At 44.8% G+C, this 20,494-nt stretch overlaps 1 protein-coding gene across 1 annotated transcript; it reads right to left on the reverse strand.

Annotated features, from left to right (window-relative positions):
* Window positions 1–6,648: 6,648 nt before the first annotated feature.
* HEBP2 (heme binding protein 2) lies at window positions 6,649–14,892 on the reverse strand. The gene is given in 5 exon segments (XM_074988734.1): window positions 6,649–7,172; window positions 8,624–8,729; window positions 8,732–8,803; window positions 14,381–14,485; window positions 14,623–14,892. Coding segments are annotated over 5 exon segments (573 nt in total). The 5' UTR covers window positions 14,717–14,892; the 3' UTR covers window positions 6,649–6,976.
* Window positions 14,893–20,494: the final 5,602 nt, after the last annotated feature.

Here is a 20,494-nt window from a genome sequence, read left to right on the forward strand (position 1 = left end):
CTTTCAGATTTTCCTATTCTCTTTGTACACGTTTGGGTTGCAAATATTAGCATTTTCTGTTGTAAAAACTTGATTTCTTTGTTACCTTCACAACAAGGTAAATATTTGCAATTTATTTTGGCAATCAAAAATAACACAACAATATGATTTAGGAAAACAGATGAAACGCCCCATGACTTTGTTCAGAACTAGAAAAGGCAGAAATCAATGAATCAGATGGTTGCTGTCATTCAGTCTGTCTTCTATAATAATATATCTTCTAATCAGATTCTAGACATCTTTATTCCCACTCATGTCTCTAGAATATGGTGAGGTCTTGTATCTTCAGTCACTGTATAAGCTGAAGCCCTCCCCAGTCACTGACCTGTACTGACTTTTCTGATATGTACGCTACTCCTCAGCAGCATATTCTTAGGCCAGGTTTAGTTTTGTCTATGTAGTAATGTTGATTAGGGATGTGGGCTCTTTTACATATCTACGCTGATGTTCTACTTTCAATTCCCAAAGTGGTAGAAGTTCAACAGCAAAAAATATGTTTTTGTCTATATAAGCTCTGTCTACATTAGCAGGGTTTTGATGGTATATCTCTGCTGCTGCAACTTTTGAAGCGTAGACTAGGCCTTAGAAAATCTCCACTAAACATATCCAGAGAGTTCAAGGGGAGAAAATGCAACCCTTGTCCCAGTGCAACTAAATACGGATTTTTCGTCCAAATCCCACATTTAGTGTTACTGTTGGGAGGCTTGTTTTCCTATCCGCCAAGTAGTTGTTTGACTATTGATGTAAGTCAGAAATGATTATTGAATCTACTTAGCTATCAGATGTTTTCCAGCTTTCCTCCTCTTTGGTCATTTGTCTTTCAAGTCCATAGAATCATAGAAGAGTAGGACTGGAAGGGACCTCGAGAGGCCATCGAGTCCAGCCCCCTGCCCTCATGGCAGGACCAAGCACTTTCTAGACCATCTGTGAAAGCCATCTGTCTAACCTCTTCTTAAATATCTCCAGTGATGGAGATTCTACCACCTCCCTTGGCAATTCGTTCCAGTGTTTGATCACCCTGACGGTTAGGAACTTTTTCCTAATGTCCAACCTGAACGTCCCCTGCTGCAATTTAAGTCCATTGCCTCTTGTTCTATCCTCAGCAGCAAGGAAGAACAAGTTCCCTCCCTCTGCCTTATGACACCCTTTTAGATACCTGAAAACTGCTATCATGTCCCCCCTCAATCTTCTTTTTTCCAAACTAAATAAGCCCAATTCTTTCAGCCTGTCTTCCTAGGTCATGTTCTCTAGACCTTTGATCATTATCGTTGCTCTCTTCTGGACCCTCTCCAATTTCTCCACATCCTTCCTGAACTGCGGTGCCCACAACTGGACACAATACTCCAGCTGAGGCCTAACCAGCACAGAGTAGAGTGGGAGAATGACTTGTTCACAACACACCTGTTAATGCATCCTAGAATCATGTTTGCTTTTTTTGCAACAGCATCACACTGTTGACTCATATTTAGCTTGTGATCCACTATAACCCCTAGATCCCTTTCTGCTGTACTCATTCCTAGGCAGTCCTTTCCCATTCTGTTTGTGTGACACTGATTGTTCCTTCCTAAGTGGAGCACTTTGCATTTGTCCTTATTAAACTTCATCCTGTTAACCTTAGCCCATTTCTCCATTTTATCCAGATCCTTTTGAATTATGACCCTATCCTCCAAAGAAGTTGCAACCCCTCCCAGCTTGGTATCATCTGCAAACTTAATAAGTGTACTTTCTATGTCAATATCTACATCGTTAATGAAGATATTGAACAGAACCGGTCCTAAAAGAGACCCCTGCGGAACCCCACTAGTTATACTTTTCCAGCAGGATTGAAAACCATTAATAACTACTCTCTGGGTACGGTTATCCAGCCAGTTGTTCACCCACCTTATAATAGTCCCATCTAAGTTGTATTTGCGTAGTTTATTGATAAGTATATTATGTGAGACCGTGTCAAATGCTTTACTGAAGTCTAGGTATACCACATCCACTGCTTCTCCCTTATCCACAAGGCTCGTTATTCTATCAAAGAAAGCTATTAGATTGGTTTGACATGATCTGTTTTTAACAAAACCATGCTGGCTGTTCCCTATCACCTTACCACCTTCCAAATGCTTGCAGATGATTTCTTTAATTACCTGCTGCATTATCTTTCCTGGCACAGAAGTTAAGCTGACTGGCCTGTAGTTTCCCGGGTTATTCTTGTTCCCCTTTTTATAAATGGGTACTATATTTGCCCTTTTCCAGTCTTCTGGAATCTCTCCCGTCTCCCATGATTTTCCAAAAATGATTGCTAAAGGCTCAGATACCTCTTCTGTCAGCTCCTTGAGGATTCTAGGATGCATTTCATCAGGCCCTGGTGATTTGCAGACATCTAATTTTCCTAAGTAAATTTTAATTTGTTCTTTTCTTATTTCAACATCTAAACCTACCCCTTTTTCACTAGCATTCTCTATGTCAGGTATTCCTTCAGATTTCTCAGTGAAGACCGAAACAAAGAAATCATTAAACATCTCTGCCATTTCCAAATTCCCTGTCACTGTTTCTCCCTCGTCACTGACCAACGGCCCTACCCTCTCCTTGGTCTTCCTCTTGTTACCAATGTATTTGTAAAAAGCCGCCTTGTTTCCCATTATGCCTGCAGCCAGTTTGAGCTCATTTAGTTTGCAACTAATGTTATGCTTCCTTAGCTCTTAGAACAGACTCTCTGCATTGGATCTTGAGTACATGCACTCTACAACATGCAAGATGAAGAGCAAAGTGAAACTTCAATCCACAGCATTTATTTATAACTTGAACAAAACTAACATGACCCTTTTCAAATGCAGAGGTATGAAGCTCTGCTCCAAGAAGCTCACCATCTAGGCAAGACAATGAAGGATTTCTGGACCAAGTGGATTTGAAGGAGGGGAGATAGTGTTTGACAGACCAGAGTGTTCCAAGCACAGGGAGCAGAGTGAGAGAATGCACAGAGGCTGAAGTATCGGGAAAGGTGAAAAAAGTCTAGAATCTTGAAGGAAAACAGAATGAAAGGAAATGAGAACAAGATATAAAATGCAAGCAAGGTTAAATGTGACCATGAAGATGACAGGAAGCTTGAATTTAATAGTGAGCCAATATGAAGGGAGGCTGGGGAATAGTGCAGTGAGAGCAATGACAAGGGAAAATTCTTTCAGCAGCAGGATTTTTGCGGACTACAGGATGAAGAGCAAAGAGACCAGAGGGAGAAGAGTAGTTAAGGCCAAGGTTGGTGAAGGCCAAGGAATCAGTTTCAGAGGAGAGAAAAGGGAAGATTCTGGGGCTAATAAAGGAGCAGAAATGACAGGGTATAGAGAGACTGGCTAAGAGTCAGGAAGAGAGAAGTCAAGGATTATATATATATAGTTATGAAACCAACTAAGCTAGGATAACAGTTTAGTCATTAATGCATAGGAAGCTTTGGAGAGGAGCAAGGATGAAAAAAAATGGTGTCATCTTGTTGTACTGGTGGTTTTTAAGATGTGTTCATGGTGTCTGAGTGTGCAAATTTTCCCCTTGCAGCTAGCCATAGGGTTGGCGTGGGCGCCCCTTGGAGTCACGTCTCCATAGTGCCCAATATAGTACCCAGCTGACTCTCCCCTCCACAGACACACACACACAAACACACACGCTCTCTCTAGTTCCTGCTCCAAGAGAGGGATATGAAGATGGGTATTGGAATTGTCGTGGAGAACAACAGTTATGAGAAGATTGTGTCACGTAATCTATTGCTGTGAATGAAAGGGAACAGTTTTATAGTACTCCTCTAAGTTTACATTTCCTTACATGGACACTTTGTTCATAATGAGAAACATTCTAACGACTTTTTTGAAACCCTTTGGGCCCAATACCCACTGAAGCTAATGGCAAAACTCCATTACTCTCAGTGCAAGATCAGTAAATAGTTCCTTTCTTCTCTAATGTACTACCCTTATTGAACCAGATTTTACAACTGTATAACATTACACTTACACTGTGATATAAATTCAGTTTCCTTAAATTTGATTTTATAATGCTGGGTTTTATAAGTTCGAATTTGAGAATCCTCCCCTCCCCACAAAGTTGAGTTAGTGCTGCCACGCTGAACTGCCAGACATTGACCGTTGCAGTAGCGCAGTATGGGATTCTATCCCACAGTTCCCACAGCCCCATAGCATTCTGGGTTTTTTCGCTGGTGCAGTATGGTGTTTGCGGTATGTGATGTCATCTTCCCACATTGCATTGCCCTCGTTCTCCTCCTATGGAAAGCAAACACCAATTTTTATAGATGGGAGGCTACCCCTGTACAAAGGTGAACCAGAGGAAAGAAATTTCTCATCCTCTCATTCAAGCATGATCCCCACAGCCTAGCTGCCACATGGTGCGGTGGGGTGGGGGGCTAGCGCCAGCACTAAAAAATCTTGGCTCTCCTGCTATAATCTGTGAGGGAAGAAACCACCACCCAGCGTTGGGGCTATTATTTCATGGGTAGATGCGACTGCTGCACTGATAAGAAATTAATTCAAAATGCGACCAGGTGCCCACTTCAATTTCCCAGGCCTCCTGGTAACAAATTCAAATTTGCAGATTCCTGTTACCAACTTCCTGTGCACCTGGAGAGCAGCAGAGATGGGAGCGGACAATTGTGGGGCATTGTGGGCTACATACAAGACACCTCCGAAGGCTCGTAAAGTCAGTTTAAAGAAATGGCATTTCCACACTAGCATTAATTAGACCTTTTAAATTCAAACTTGATGCTACATTGACTCGCATAGTGGGTGTAATATTGACCTCGGCGCTTCCTAAAATTGACAATGGTGTTTACAATGAAAACACTGACACTGTAAAAATCAAGCTAGCTGCCTTGAAATTGACTTTATGATGTAGTGTATACATAGCCATAGCAGAAATCCTAATTGCTGTAGAACCAAGATAGGAGAAAAAAAATGCAGCAAAAGTTAAGCGTGTATATGTACATTAGGTGTAAAATGTATTCATCAGACTAATTTTTAATAAAAGCTTGACATTAGTGTGTCTGCAGCAAAAGCAAATTTAGAAACAGTAAGATGCCCAAGAAACACAAATTGCAATTGAAATAAAAAAAAAAAACAAAACCTTGTAGCAAACAAGATGTAAAGCCAAATAGGCTGATCTGATCTTCTCTCTGCAGCAATCTCTTGCTATTATTTTCTCGTCTTGCCTGCCCAGTCCACTTCTCTGCCATGGTCTGTTCATTGTTAGATTGTAAATTTGTCCAGTCAGAGCTTAGATTTCTAATTTGCTTGGAAAAGACCCTGCACAAGCAGGAGGTTAAAGAAATACATGTTAGTTTAGTTCAAGTGAAATTAACTTCTGGAACCTTTGCTTTTTAACTGTGAGAGCATGAAGATTCTGGAGTTAGAGGTTGCTTCCTGTTGCATGCAGCTACCTCTTATGTCAATTTAGAAGCAGCACGATGGATTTTAAAGGCAATCCTAACCAGCAGAGGCTCAGGAGCAAATAAACAGGAGGTTCAGTAAGGCATTGGGAGGACAGTAGAGTAGTTAGCCCTGCACTGAGGAGAGATGACTCCCTGCCTTGCTGCTGCCAATACAGCAACAATCATAAGCACTAAATTAAGGTTGATAAAAAATGGACTGTCAGTCCAGTGCTGGCACATTATATGCTGTCAAAGTTTAAACTCAGCTGCGCCGTTAAACACGCTATTTGATCTCTAAGCAAGAGTAGCATAAGGTGAGCTGAACCTAAGTTTAATAGCAAGTCTTCCCTTAGTGAAGCAGACTGGAAATACCATAGCAATTACATTCATTTATTTAAAAGGTGATTAACTGAATATGAAAACAAAGCTTGTGACAGTAGCCCTTTTTCACGTAACTTAGTTTGCATTTTTCTCCTTTCGCCTTTTTCTTTTGATACTCCATAATTTTAGTGTAGATAAGCCCATCTGTAGGATAGTGTAAAAGTTGATAGCGCTCCAATAGTTGATATTTAAAGTGTTATCTTTGAAGTAATAACCCATGAGATGAGTGAGGCTGTTCAAACCTCCAAGGTATTGTTTCTCTGCTGGTTGCAACCAAAGGCACTAAGTTCTTATTCTCTTCACAACAACTACAGATGTAAACTTTTTAAAATAAAAGGTTATTGTGGAGCATAGTAAGTTCTGCAGTAAGGGATAGGTTCTCCAGGAGATAGTGTGGCCACAGAATACATAGGAAGAGTTTTTTTGTGTTATGCTGTTGCAGACTTTCTAGGGCCGGGTCTACACTAGCCCCAAACTTTGAAATGGCCATGTAAATGGCCATTTCGAAGTTTACTAATGAAGCGCTGAAATACATATTCAGCGCCTCATTAGCATGCGGGCGGCCACGGCACTTCAAAATTGATGTGGCTCATCCCGACGGGGCTCCTTTTCGAAAGGACCCCGCCTACTTTGAAGTCCCCTTATTCCTGTGAGCAGATGGGAATAAGGGGACTTCAAAGCAGGCAGGGTCCTTTCGAAAAGGAGCCCTCTCAGGACGAGCCATGCAGCGGCGAGCCGCATCAATTTCGAAGTGCTGCGGCTGCCCACATGCTAATGAGGCACTGAATATGTATTTCAGCGCTTCATTAGTAAACTTCGAAATGGCCATTTCGAAGTTTGGGGCTAGTGTAGACATAGCCTAGGTGTATGCTGAATTGCAATGATAGATTTTAAGAGATGGGAAAATAGGAAACAGGGTGAAGAAGGAACAGAAAAACTTTTGTGGCTTTCTACACTTTCTGAAAGTGTGACCAAACTCTCATCAGTGACAGAAAGAGGAAAACTGTATTGTCATTCCAGAAGGGGCACATTTGAAATCTGATCATTATAATCTTTCAAGATGCTAAAAAATTTGCATTCAATTCCCAGGCAAAAAAAGTGTCTGAATAAATTGAACTTCTCTCTCTAAAGAAAGCAGTTTGTTTCCTATTGTTGATTACTGGGGTTTCCATTTCTCTTGATAAGCCATACCTCATTGTGTCTATTGAGCAATTTAAAAGGGCTGTCATAGCCAGCAGTATAATAGACCTTTTTATCAAACACTTTCCCATCCCGCTTCAAACTTTCTGCTAGCGTCAGTTCTTCTTGATTCTTTGTGGCACTGGAAAATTCTCCAAAGGACCTGTCAATGATAAACAGCATGAAAGCATTAAGAAAGGTTATCACTGATAAATCTTGAAACCATTCTCTACGTTGCTTGTCTAAACATGGGTCAGCAATGATGTTTTGAGACTGTACAGTCCACCCGCTCTTGAGACTTACCTACAGCCTGTTTACTAGTAGTTTGTTCAGTCCCGTTTGTTTCAAATGACTTCTGCCACTTCTCTTAAGATACTTTCACAGTAACTGACTTTCCCAAAGGAGCATCTTCAGACCTGTATGAGAGCTGTCCCTCTTGGTGCAAAACTAGTAAAATGTATGACAACATCTCGTTTTGCCCTTGAAGAGGGGTGTTGTCTTGATGTCCTGAGAGTGCCTCTGTGAAAAGCAAAATTCCAAGGTATGTAGCTGTGTACATCCACAATTAACGTGGAGGAGGGAGGAGGAAGGATTAGAGCGTTGGCCTTGTGCACCCAGGGTTGTGCATTCGATCCTTGAGGAGATCATTTAGCAGTCAGTCAAAAAAAAAAAAGTCAGTCAGTCAGGGATGGTGATAGGTCCTGCTGTGAGTGCAGCGAACTGGACTCCATGACCTCTCAAGGTGCCTTCCAGTTCTATAAGTATAACAGGGATGGGTCAATGGGACCCTTTCCCCAGCACTCATTTTAAGTTTTTTCTGGAGTTTGTAACTATGGAAATATACAGTCTGAAGTTTACAAGGAAAGTTGTTACCTACCTTATGCTTCAAAGTTAACTTTGTCTTAGAACAACCTGTTTTAGTTTAGATTTGGGGGATGGGAAAATTAATCAATTAAACATTTGCTGTATAACTGAACATGTATTCAGTATCTTCAGGTGATGTGACTTCTGTTACTACTAATACTTCCAGGGCTCATGTGAAAGAAGTATTAGAATACAGAAATGTAGACTAAATTACAGGTGAGTACAGTGGTCCCCCAACTGTGCGGCACATTGTGGAGGGATGTTCAGGAAGGGGGCTATTGCAAGATCTGGACCATCTTTGTTCTGGACCCAGGTCTGCTCCAGCCCTGACACCCACCTGTGACCCCAGCCATATCCCCCATCGCTCCTGGCCCAAGCCTCAGCTCTGCTCCCAGCCCCTTCCTTGCCTTGAGGCATGCCTCCATTCCTGGCCTCAGACCCACCCTCTTACCTCAGCCCACTCCCAGACCCTGCTCCTGCGGAGGGAAGCGGGGTAGCATGACTATAAAAAGTTTGGGGACTACTGGGCTAGTGTATAGTGGCTTACTCCTTCAATAAAGCATGTACATGCACCATATTTATGTACAGACTGCCACAAGGTGGCAGCCACCGTTTAGCTGACAAATTAGTTGCTATTTTTTAAAGCATCAAGACTCTCTTCTTTTGAGGATCAAAAACATTTTAGATCATACATAAGCTGTCTCACACCCATACACTTATGCCTGTACTTTGCAGAACTTTAATACATACCTAACAAACACAGTGATTTCTGGTCTGTTTTTAATGAAAATATCTGACTCTGATGGCTTAGGTGGATCAGCTTGATGAGCAGATGGTATATAAAAAGAGACTGTATAGTGGACTTGCAGAATGGGCCTGCACCAGGATCCACATGGCATGTTACTGGAGCTGTCATCTCAATCTTCATCCCTATCACACAAATAGAGCAATGAGTTGTGGCTTATTTCAGGTTAGATAGCAAAGAGTACCAGGAGTGAGAAGGAACATAGGTGGCTTTATCAAAGGTTGCCTTTCATTTATATTTAATGAAAGGTAAAGGCGTTTTAGTTCATAGTTGTTTAATACTGTTATAGTGGGTTAGGACTATCACCTCTGCCTGGAGCAATTTTTAAAGATGATACGTAATGGTAAATTTCTGCTTGTGCACAGCAGCACCCTTTGTTTTGATTGTGAAGATAACATTTGGGTTGTTAATTACACTACCACAAACCAAACCTTTTAGGCCTTTTCTATGTTTGCAGCAGCACGTAGGGTATGGTAGCTGGAGGAAGCACTGAAAGGCTCCAGCATCTTTCCCCACTCACTCCTTCCCCCTCACCGGATCCTTTCCCCACCAGCCCCATCCCCACTGCTGGGGTCTTTCACGGGGGCAAGGAAAGGCTCTGGGAGTGGGGAGGCAGCAGGACACTACACTGTTATACCCAGCTGTGAAAACAGAACTTCTTGGGGGTGCAGAGAGGCACCTAGGGTACAGACTCTACCTGCTACTGTTTACACTGCAGCTGAAAGAGACTCCCAGTCTAGGCAGATACTTAAGCTATCATAATAAAAATAACTATGTCCGATTTGTGGTGTAAATGCAGGTTTAGCTCCCGCAAGGCTTGAGTGTTGCTGGCTAGCCAAAGTGATGCTGGTGCCACAATGTCCACACAGCTATTTTTAGCATGCCTAGTGTGAGCCTCTCTAGCCAGGCTAGGAGGCACACTCTCATCTGCAGGGTTTTATATAGGCTTAGTCTTGAACTATTCAGTACTTGCTCTCAAGAGGTATCATGGAACTGGCTTTTTTGAAACTGAAACTAACTTCTGCAACACCAAAACAAAATTTTTAACCTTTTTTTTTTTTTAGGGGTCACAATCTAGTGGTTTTTAGTTTCAAAGTATAACAACTTAAAATTAACTCATCATTGGCTAGGACCTGCCGTGTGCACTCTGGCTGCTTTATAAAAATCATGCCATGAAGGTGAGCACTATCAGTGCTAGCTGACCTTTGTGTAGGTTCTCTGCTGCATAGCAAAATAATGTGTATCTGTGTATCAAAGATAAACTGCATGTCAATCAGTGATCAGTGCCCTAAAACGGGCGGGGAAGAGAAACATTCAGTGCATCAGTGGTTTCAAACTAACTGCCAGGTTTTAAAGCAGGGCAGGCAAAATATGGCCCATAGGCCAGATCAAGCCCACCCCAACAAGATTTTAGGTGGGGGAGCAACCCTCTGGCTCAGAGCAGATGGCTGTTCTATTTGCCTCTCTGTGCCAGAGGGAGGGGAAAGCTTTGTGCACTGCCCCTGCCCCCAGCCTAATATTTCGGCTCCCATGGGCTGGTTCCCATTGGCTATCCCCAGCCCCCCGCAAAATCTCTCAGCCCCATGTGTTCCAGCAGAGAGAAGTACATGGAGCAGCCAGCTGAGCTGAGCCCTTGGGCTGCAACAAGCAGGGACCTTGCATGGGTGATGGCTAGAAGCCATCTAGGTAAGCACCTCTGGTGCCCCAGCTCACTACCAGTGTTCCCTCTAATTCCTCCCATTCATGGGCACAATAAATTTTGTTACATGTAAAAAGGCTTGTGTGGATGTGCACCACCCATAAAAACGTGCTGCCAGTGCTAGGAGGCTGTGGGTGCTCTGCTAATCAGCTGGCCTGCACCTGAATCGCCCATGAGCAGCTGCCCAAGTACTCAGCTTACGGAGAATAGTGGTCACTGCCCAAACACTCTTCATCCTCCCTCCCTCATGTCACAACTTCCTCCTACACCTCAGACCCCGCTAGCCCAGGTCAGAATCCTCTCCTGCACCCATATCCCGACCCTGCCCCTGCAACCCTATGCCTTGCCCCAGATCACAACCAATCTTCACTCTAATGTTTTGCAGAATAAATATTGTGTGCACTGAGGCATGTAAAGCACCAGTAAAAACACATGCTGCCAGTTGTGGGCACTCTGCTCATCATCTGGGTGGCCACATGTTTATCTTACAGGGAACACTGGTCACAATCCCCTCCTTTATCCAAACTTCCCCACAGATCCCATACCCTCTCCTGCACCCCAGTCACCTACAGCTCCCTTCTGCCTCCAACCTTCATCCCAGACCCCACGCTCCCTCTGTGGAAGACTGCAGCCCCTGACCACTTATCAAAATCTTGGTGTGCTCTACCTCACTCAAAAATTACTGCCTAACCCCCTGTTCTGAAATCCTATGGGCCAGTTCACAAAACTTGGATGTACCAATATGCAGTGGGCACAGACACTGGAGCATCTGCTGAAGAAAGCCTACTGGAAAGGAGTTTCGCTATATTGTTTTCAGTTACAAAACTCTGGTTCTGGGGAGCTTTTTTTCATGGGGGGTATAACAGGTTTGAAGACTATCGCTGTAGTGGGGTGCATCCCACACACAAGGCTGGGAGGGATGAAAGGGGCTAGGCATCCCCATTAATTGCTCAGGCTGCACTTGAAGGAAACAGGGAGTAGGCCACTAACTGGCAAAGGGCTCAGCTGGGCAGCAACAAGAGCAACCTGTATAAAGCCCAGGAGGTATTAGCAATAAAGAGCTGCAAGGAAGTGGTTTACAGTTGGAGGAGGACACTTGTGCTGATAAACCCAGACACAAGAGTTGTGCAGGGAACAAACACCAGCGAAGGTTAAGACCAAAGAGATCATGGCTGCCTCTGGGGTCCCTGGGCTGGGTTCCCCTACTTGCCACTGGGAAGTGGCTGCTTGGAGATGACAGCTGGTTTAGAAAGACTTTGAATTTTCTAGGAGTGAAGGGGATCTTAGTGACCTAGCCAGAGGACCAAGCCATGATAAGAAAGGTGAAGTTCTGGGAGTGGGAGGACTGCAGGGTGACAGACACCACAACAAAGACAGCTGGAATAAAGGAAGCATCTGGCATAAGGCAGTCACCAGGAAAAGATGCTATTAGCAGTAAGTACACATCTCAAAGGCACCTCTTCCTGCACCTTGGCCCTCTTTAATGGCACTCCATGCTACTGTGAATGGTGTAAGTGGAGTGGAATCTATAGGATTTACAAGGAACCCTTCTTCCTATTTTGTTTCAAAAAGAAGGTTTCTTTCAAAAATGGGGTTTATTTTTGAAAGAGCCTCATCTACACTGCTTTCTTTCAAAAGAATCTCTTCTGAAAAAATTATGTAAATGAAGTGCAAGATATGTAAATCTGTGCCTCATTTGCATTTTTATTTCCCTCATTTGAATTCCTCTTTCAAAAGAGGAATGCAAATGCAGATGTGACCCTAAAATAGGAGTGGGGCAGGGTAAACTTAGAAACATTTATATGCTGAATGGTTCCCTTCCCTGCTGCTACTATGAGCATTCAGCATGTAAACACAGCTTTAATTTTTTTTTCCTCTCTGCTGTACTGCCTCCTAAAAGGACACCACCATATTTCACTTTGTCCTATTTAAAAAAAGGAGTGGGGAAGCATCTTACTAAACAAAAAGGGATAAATTGTATCATGAGAATGTAATAAAGGGGGGGGAAAGTAACTGGGATTTACTAACATTTTTACTCAATTATCTAATAATGAATATTTGATTAGAAAAATATAATGCATGTGATCAGGTGTCTAGACACACAAGGCCAGAAAAGGTAAAATAAGCCACTTAACTTTTATTAGGCTGCACCTGCAAGGAAGTCAGGGCTGGCTGATAACCTATGACTGATGAAACCCACCTGGGGGAGAAGCTGAGCTAGGCTTATAACGAGGGGAAGCTGCTGGTAAGAGAGCTATAAGGAGAAGCTCTGAACTCAGTGCCTAGAGAGGAAAGGTATTGGCAAGGAACTGTTTAGGGAAACAGTTAAGTACTAGAATAAGGCTCTGAACTTCAGAATCTGACAACCTTCCAAGAGGTGATTAAGGAGCTGAAGAAAGATGTGTGGGGTGGAGTAGAAGATTGGAAAATAATTAGGAAAGAGCCCCTGGAAACAGCAAAAAAGGTCAGAGCTTGAAAAGACAGATCATTCTAGGAACCCTGGAATAGTGGAAAGGCCTGTGTTCTCCAGGGGCCACTGGGAAAAGGGCACTGACTGGGGCAGTGGAGCACAAGACTGATAAGAGTTTGATCAGTGAGCTTTTTGTTACAGTAGAAGAAGATTATAGTGACATAGCTGGAGGGCCAGATCTGCAAGAAGTAGTAACCTGATGCTAGTGAAACACTGAGCAAACAGAAGTGGGTGTCAGACTGGGCAGCACTAACCTGCAGACACCACCAGCAGTTGTCCAGTGGTGAGTAAACCCTATGGTAAAGCATAACATGTTAAAAATGCTTTGTTGCTAGGTAGCATTTGTTTGGGGTTTTTTTTGTAAGCTAGTGGGTCAATGGGCACAAAACAGACATCAAAACACTCCAGATCCACAAACCAGTTAGTCAACATTTTAATGGAATGGGGCATTCTGTCAATGACCTAAAGGTATGTGTGTTACAGAAAAGGAATTATCGCACCGTTCTGGAAAGAGAAGCAGCCGAGCTGGCTTTTATATTCAAATTTGGCACATCTAACACATGGTTTAAATTGTGATGGGAACTTTCTGAGTCACTATAGGGGCTTGTCTGCATACTTGGCTCAATCTAATTCTTGACCTTTTTCCCCCCCCCGCCTCCACTCTCTGATTTGCTCACCTTGATTATCTTTTTCTGATTTGCCCTCCTTGCTTATTGTTTTTGGTTCTCTGTGCCTTAAATATTGAGTCTGTTCTGGTTTGGCTATGGTCTGAAGAAGTGGGTCTGTCCCACGAAAGCTCACCTAATAAACTATTTTGCTAGTCTTTGAAGTGTTACTTGACTGCTTTTTGTTTTACTAACTTTTGGGTTTAGGACATGTGAGTTGATTTAGGATCATAATCAAATCTGCCCTGTAGTCAAAGGAGCTACAGCAGTCTTCAGTTCTGCACTTTATTTGCATTTTATTTTAAACATTCAAGATAACTGTTGTGTTTAAATTAATCTTCTGTATCTAGCTAGAACACCTCACTAGTTCTGCACCCAGGGCAACCATTGCTTTCCTAATTCTAATGCAGGTGCAAACAAACAGCCCAGAGCTGCAGCATTGCATAACAAAGGTTTTTTATGCAACTCATCCTGTCACGGCTACTGTGAAAACCTGCCTGCTACAGCATGCTACCTTGCTCCTCTCTAGTAGGCAGAGAATACCTTGGTTAAAATTATTGTCTAAATAACTGGCAGACACTGTAATTAGACTTCAGCACTCCACAGTGATTAACCTAAGTTGAATATGAGCCTTAGGAACAGCTCTGCTCACCTCTTATTCAATAGAACATAAATCATTCCCCCAAGCTAACATCCTCCAGTTTGTAACTATTTTTAGCGAGAGGTTTTATTTCGCCTGGTCGGCGGAGCAGTGGGCTTGGAGCCCTTTACCGCAAGGTCCCTCTGAGGTCCCCTTCGGCTGACGCCTAACCCTGGCGTTTTTTGACTCGAAAAGAAAAGGGAATAAAGGAGTGAGCAGGGCCTGTACCACGGAACGTGCCCTGGCTACGAGGCACTTCACCTGGCTTGGCACTTGGGTCACTTGGGCGTCTCCAGCCGGGAGGAGAGCGCTTGTGCCGTGGGCTTCGCCATCCTGGGGACAGTAGAGCAGCGTTAGCCCCTCTCCCCTGGAACTCTGCCCTCAGCCGCCCGCTCGCCCCTTACCGCAGCGGGTCTTTTCCTCCCCGGCCCCACCAACGCCCCCCGCCCGTCCCCTGGGGAAGCACAAACCTCCGTCAGCCGCTGGAGGCCGGGCCGGGCCGGGCCTGGTGGCGGTTTCATAACCCGGGAGGCCGGGCTCCCGGCGGGCAGAAGCCAGACGCATCCTGCCCGCCGCTCCGAGACTGCTCCTCCCGAGCGCGTTGCGCCCCGGGGGAGGCGAGGCGCGCGCGCGGGGCTCCAGGGCGCACCACGCCGGGAGCCGCGGCGCCCCGCAAGTCAGGAGCCGGGGCTGGAGCGCGCTATCCGGCAGCCTCTGGAGTCGCACAGCAACTCGCCCGCTCGCTCGGCGGTAGGGTAAGGGGGCTGCGCACAAGGGCCCCCTGGCGGGGTGAGCCAGAGCGCTAGTCCCGGGCGTCTCGGAGCGGTGTGTTCCCCGGGGCGGGGGCCTGGCGCCCCTGCCCTCACTGAGCATCGCGCCCTGCGTGGGGCGACCATATTTGGGACGGAGAGTGTGGGGTGGGGGGCTCTTCCCGGCTCCACCAAGCCCCGGGGAACCGGCAGGGAGGTGGCAGCCGCCGGCCCTATCCCGGGACTCCCGTGGAAGCCGCCGCTGCCAGCGCTCCCCAGAGCCCTCGGGAAGCGGCCGGGACAGGGGAGCTGCTCACGCTCCTCCTGCTTCCCCGAGGCTCGGGGGAGTGACTCCCCCACAGCAGTTGCTGGCAGAAGAGGCCCAAATACGGGACAATTCGTCCCTTTTAAAAAATAAGTTGGGTCACTTTTTGGCATCCCCAATACAGGACCGTCCCATCCAATACCAGATGGATGGTCACTTTAGTCCTGTGAGATGTGAGAAACAGCCCTCTCCTCTCACAGGCCTCCTGCTCCAGCCTGGCTCTGGCTGCCCTTCGTTTTTTCCATCTGTGAGCAGAATACATTTTATTCCATGCACTCAGGCATGTGTGGCTGTGCACCCCCAATAGAAACCTGTGCTAGTGGCTGTGGGCGCTCTATGAATCACCTGGGCGGCCCCTGAGCCTCAGCTGGGCGGGCTGCCAGGTACTCAGCTTACAGGGAACACTGCCCTCACCCTTCTAAATTAATAGCCTGTGTAGCAGCCTTCCACGTGTGAGTTCATGTGGTCACGTCTGCATTCCAAATCCCTTCATTGTCATTCAGGCAGTTACTACATCACTTACCAACACCAACTTGTATCGGTAGATACCTTTCCTGGGGCGTGCTCAAGTATTTAAATTTGATGGCTTTTGAGGGGCACATACATTGTATACAGCAAGCCCTATGAATGCATATACCAGGCATCATAGGAATGGAAATGAACACTCATCATTTCAACAAAAATCCATACACTATGGCACTGTATCAGCAAGTAGTTGGGCATGGTGGAGAGAATGATTCATTAGGTTCTACCAACACAGTCCTGGGGAGCTCTGTGAACCTGCTGATTATTCTGGGGGAGCCGCTTGCCCCAGTTGTGCATGGTCCTGATCTTTCTACCTCGCATCTGGTGGATTGAAAGCAGGGCTGTTCCCAGGTGTAGGCAGCTGTGTTGGGCACCACCAGCAGGGCCAGATTAATATAGGAATGGAGAAATTCCAGGCTGTGGACCAGATCCAGCTCCCTGCTTAGTTTTATCTGGCTTGTAGGAGAGGACAGAAACCCTGAGCCTTGGATCTCTCTGCTGAACTGGAGTTGAAAGCTCTGGCAATCAGGGAAGCTCTCTGTGCTGCCCTCCAGTGCATGGTGCGCCTCCCGCCCCCCCCCAGCATGCGGTGGACAGGAACTGTGGCCAAAGGAATCTGCAGGGGTGGTGTCTGCAGGTGAGGGCAGTGCACAGAGCCATCTGTCCCTCTCCCCAAAGTGCACAGACATGCTGGCACCGTCTCAGGGCGGGGCAGGCAGAGAGCCTGCCTCGGGCCTACTGTGCCTCTGAATGGGAGTTGCCTGAAATAAGCATCCGGAACCACTACCCCAGGGTATGCGACCTGCAGCTCCAGAGCTGCATGTGACTCTTTAAGGATTTCTCTGTGGCTCTCAATGCTATAACTGCAAAGTAAAAGTAAATCCTGATTATTTTTGCTATTTCAGTGAACATCAAAAAGCCCAGCCATGAACAAGGCTAAATTGCAACCAGTGTGATCTTGAAACTTTGGATATTTAACCCTGTAATATGTGCAGTGCATTGTGGCATATGTGTGCACTGTTCTTAAAGTAGGGGTTACAAAAAGTATGGTTTGATGTTATTTATTAAGGGCCATCTCATATTCACATGTATTGCAGCTCTTGAATTAAAGGGTTTTTTTTAACCAAATTCAAAAAAAAAAAAAAAAGTCTCTTCTTGCTGTTTTGGTTGCCAACCCCTCCTCTGCCCTAACCTTAGCCTGGAGCCCCATTGCTCACCCTAACTCCTGCTCAGACCAACATGCCCACCCCAGCCTCCTGCTCTGAGCCCTCTTGGACTCCCTCCAACCCAAACCACTCAGCCCCAGTCCCATATCAGAGCCCTCACCTCCTACAACTTAGCCCTCTGCCACAGCCTGGAGCCCTCTCCTGCACTCTGAACCCCTCGTTCTTGCCACAGAGCTATTTTTCTTCCTGAGCCGAGGGGAAGCTTCAAGCCTCCACCCCCTGCATATGATAATTTTTGTTTTAAATTAGGAAAAAAGACTTGCTCTAATAACCCTATGCCCTTAAGAGAGTTAATTGTGTCCTGACCACCAGGATAGCCATTAAGAGTGAGTTGGTTCCTGCACACCCATCGCAGGGGCCATAGTCACAGAGCCCAGTGCGCTGGCACAGTGCATTCTAGTGAGGCAGAGGGTGCAGGAGTCTCTGTGGGGCACCATAAACTTATGCTGGTGTTGGTAAGAATAAGTTGGGCTTAGGGGCTCCAGTTTAATAATACTGCCAAGGGCCCCATAAACCCCAAGGGTGGCCCTGATGGGAAGGGGGATCTCTCTCTTAGGCAAGGTAATGAGGAGAGAGAGAGAGCATTTCTGAAATAACATTGAAATAAACCCCAAATTCCATCAGGTTACAACAGCTTCAATATTTAGGGATGGGAAACCTAAATTCTTAAGTAGGACTTGCCAGGTTGCCTTGGTCTAGCACAGGGGTGGGCAAAACTTTAGGTCCGAGGGCTGTTTCTGAGGAGGAAAATTGTAAGTAGGGTTGTGAATACACAGTCGGAGCAGCAGGTTAGAGTGCAGGAGGGGGTGTGGCTAATGGCTGGAGCCTCCAGGAAGCAACTGGCATGCCCCGCAGTGGCTGCTGGGGGTTGGGAGGGGCAGGTAGTGCTTTGCACTGCCACTGTCTGCAGGCACATACCCCACAGCTCCCATTGGCTGCAGTTTCCTGTTCTCCACCAATGGGAGCTGCAGGGGCTGGTACCTGGAAGAAGGGGTGACATACATGGAGACACTGCCTCCTACCACCTCCCCAGAGACCACAGGCAAGTGCTGGCCACTTCTGAGAGTGGTATGGGGTCACAGTAGACAGAGAGACTGCCTTAGCCTCTGTGCACCACCACAGGTAAACCTGTGAGATGGATTAAAAGTCTTCATGGGCCAGATGCAGCCTGTGGGCCATAGCATGCACATCCCTGATCTTGTGTAAAACACAGGATTATTTCTTCCTACTTTCAGGGATACTGTGAGGCTAAATTAATTCCAATAAAATACTTAGAAGGTGCTACAGAATTGCAAAGTATTATTCTGATGTTGAAAGGTTTTAAATGCATGGATAGCATTTTAGATTATATATGGTCATGGCACCAATTGTTGTTGAAGCATTACTTTGAATCACCTGTATTTAAAATTATGTATTTCCCTAAAGCCAAATTAATCCTAGGTATAACCTCATTGAAATCAAAGGGTGAACTGGCCTAAGGATGAACTTAATGTTTTGCATTTAGTTCGTCGTAGCTTTCGTCAGCATATTTTCATTGTTGTCAGGCAAGATTTATGTTCAGGTATTAGCACTGATGTTTTTCTGGGACTTAATTAAGAAGCCTTATGTAAGGTCCACCCCACCTGTTCCAGAAAGATTAATTTATACTGCACCCTTTTCCTTAGGGGCAGAATGAAAAATAATGATTGATACAGCTCTTTTTTCCTCTTGCGATCAGATGAAAAGTGAGCCGAGGAGAGGGAAAGAATTACTTTGTGACTTTATTCTCTTGCCTTGTATGTTACCTGAGACAAAACAAATGTGCTGCTGAAAATACTGAAGTAAAAAGTGCAGCGTAGTCTAATAAATGCACACTCTTTGAATGCAGAGAGGAAGCCGTGCTAGTCTATATACTATCAAAACAAAAAAGCAGTCAAGTAGCACTTTAAAGACTAGCAAAATAATTTATTAGGTGAGCTTTCGTGGGACAGACCCACTTCTTCAGACCATAGCCAGACCAGAACAGACTCAATATTTAAGGCACAGAGAACCAAAAACAGTAATCAGGGAGGACAAATCAGAAAAAAAATGATTGTCTTCCTTGCTTACTCTTTTTGGTTCTCTGTGCCTTAAATATTGAGTCTGTTCTGATCTGGCTATGGTCTGAAGAAGTGGGTCTGTCCCACGAAAGCTCACCTAATAAATTATTTTGCTAGTCTTTAAAGTGCTACTTGACTGTTTTTTTTTCTTTAAACACAGACTGGCTTGTTTGGCATCAGTAGCTCTTTCAGAGCAACATCACCTCTAGTGGTACATAGGTAAAAATTTAATATTGCTGGTCAAGGTTATTGCGCCCTGATATAGAGAACATGTATTTTTTTTGTCACGGCTATTCATTTTAGTAGGTGCTGCTATTTACTGAGTAATAATACTCATTTTATTACATACATTTTATTTTGCTGCACGTGAAGTGTGTTCTTTGGGCAAGTATTGGTTGGTTAAGTTACAATGCTGCTAAAGGACATGCCTGTGCATAGTTGGACAATGTTATTGTACCTTGGATAGTTTTGTTTAGTAAGTGGGGACACAATATTTTTAAAAGTTTTAAGGGGGCTGTGTTGGATGTACAGACGTATAATAAAGAAGTTCTTGAGGAGTTGTTAGTATTTGACCTCTCTGCAAATCTGACCATGACTCAAGTGAGGCATTAAGAAAAGAGTTGGTCAACATTACTAAGCATTTCAGGAAATGTATATCTTAATCTCTCTCTGTGCCTCTCTTCCCATACCTATAACACTGAAATAGTTATGCCTAATATGCTGAACTGCACTGAGATTTGATTTGTCAGTGTCCATAAGGTGCTTACAATATCTTCCATTTGTGGCCTTAAACAATGTCAAGTAACAGATTATTATTATTATAAAAGAGTATTTCTCCTGTGGTTATCCAATATTACCTAATTATCAACAAGAAGAAAGAAAGAAAGCGTATGTTTATATTGGGTAATTACATTGGCCTTTCTTCTGACCAGTGTCCAGTAGACAAATGAGCAAAGATACCACATGGGCATTAGCAGTGGTTAGGGCATTCTGAGCAAATCAGCCAAAGACTGACCTAGAGACTCAGAGACCACCTTTCCATTCAGGAGGACTTAGCTATTAATATTGAGAGAGCTTTGTTTTCCAGATATCTTAAGCATTTTATCTATTCAATGGCAAAAAATTAAACAGAATCCTTGAGGAATTCACCTTGAGGTCTGGGGCAAACAGATTTTAAATATATATCTGTCAGGGTGCTTGGTCCTGCCGAGAGAGCAGGGTCTGGACTTAATGACCTCGCGAGGTCCCTTCCAGTTCTATAAGACGTGTATATTGGTTGGTGATATGTCACCCCCTTAAAGAATGTTTAGCTTTCCTCAATTGAAACAGGAAATGCAGAGTAATCATCACGAAGCATGTCCTCTGGGATAGTGGCTGAAACATGAATATTTAGCATCTCAGGTACTGACAAGAACCGTGCCAGGTGACTTGTAGGTTCT

The sequence above is a fragment of the Carettochelys insculpta genome, chromosome 3 (genome assembly GCF_033958435.1).
Source record: "Carettochelys insculpta isolate YL-2023 chromosome 3, ASM3395843v1, whole genome shotgun sequence".
Lineage (NCBI taxonomy): Eukaryota > Metazoa > Chordata > Testudines > Carettochelyidae > Carettochelys > Carettochelys insculpta.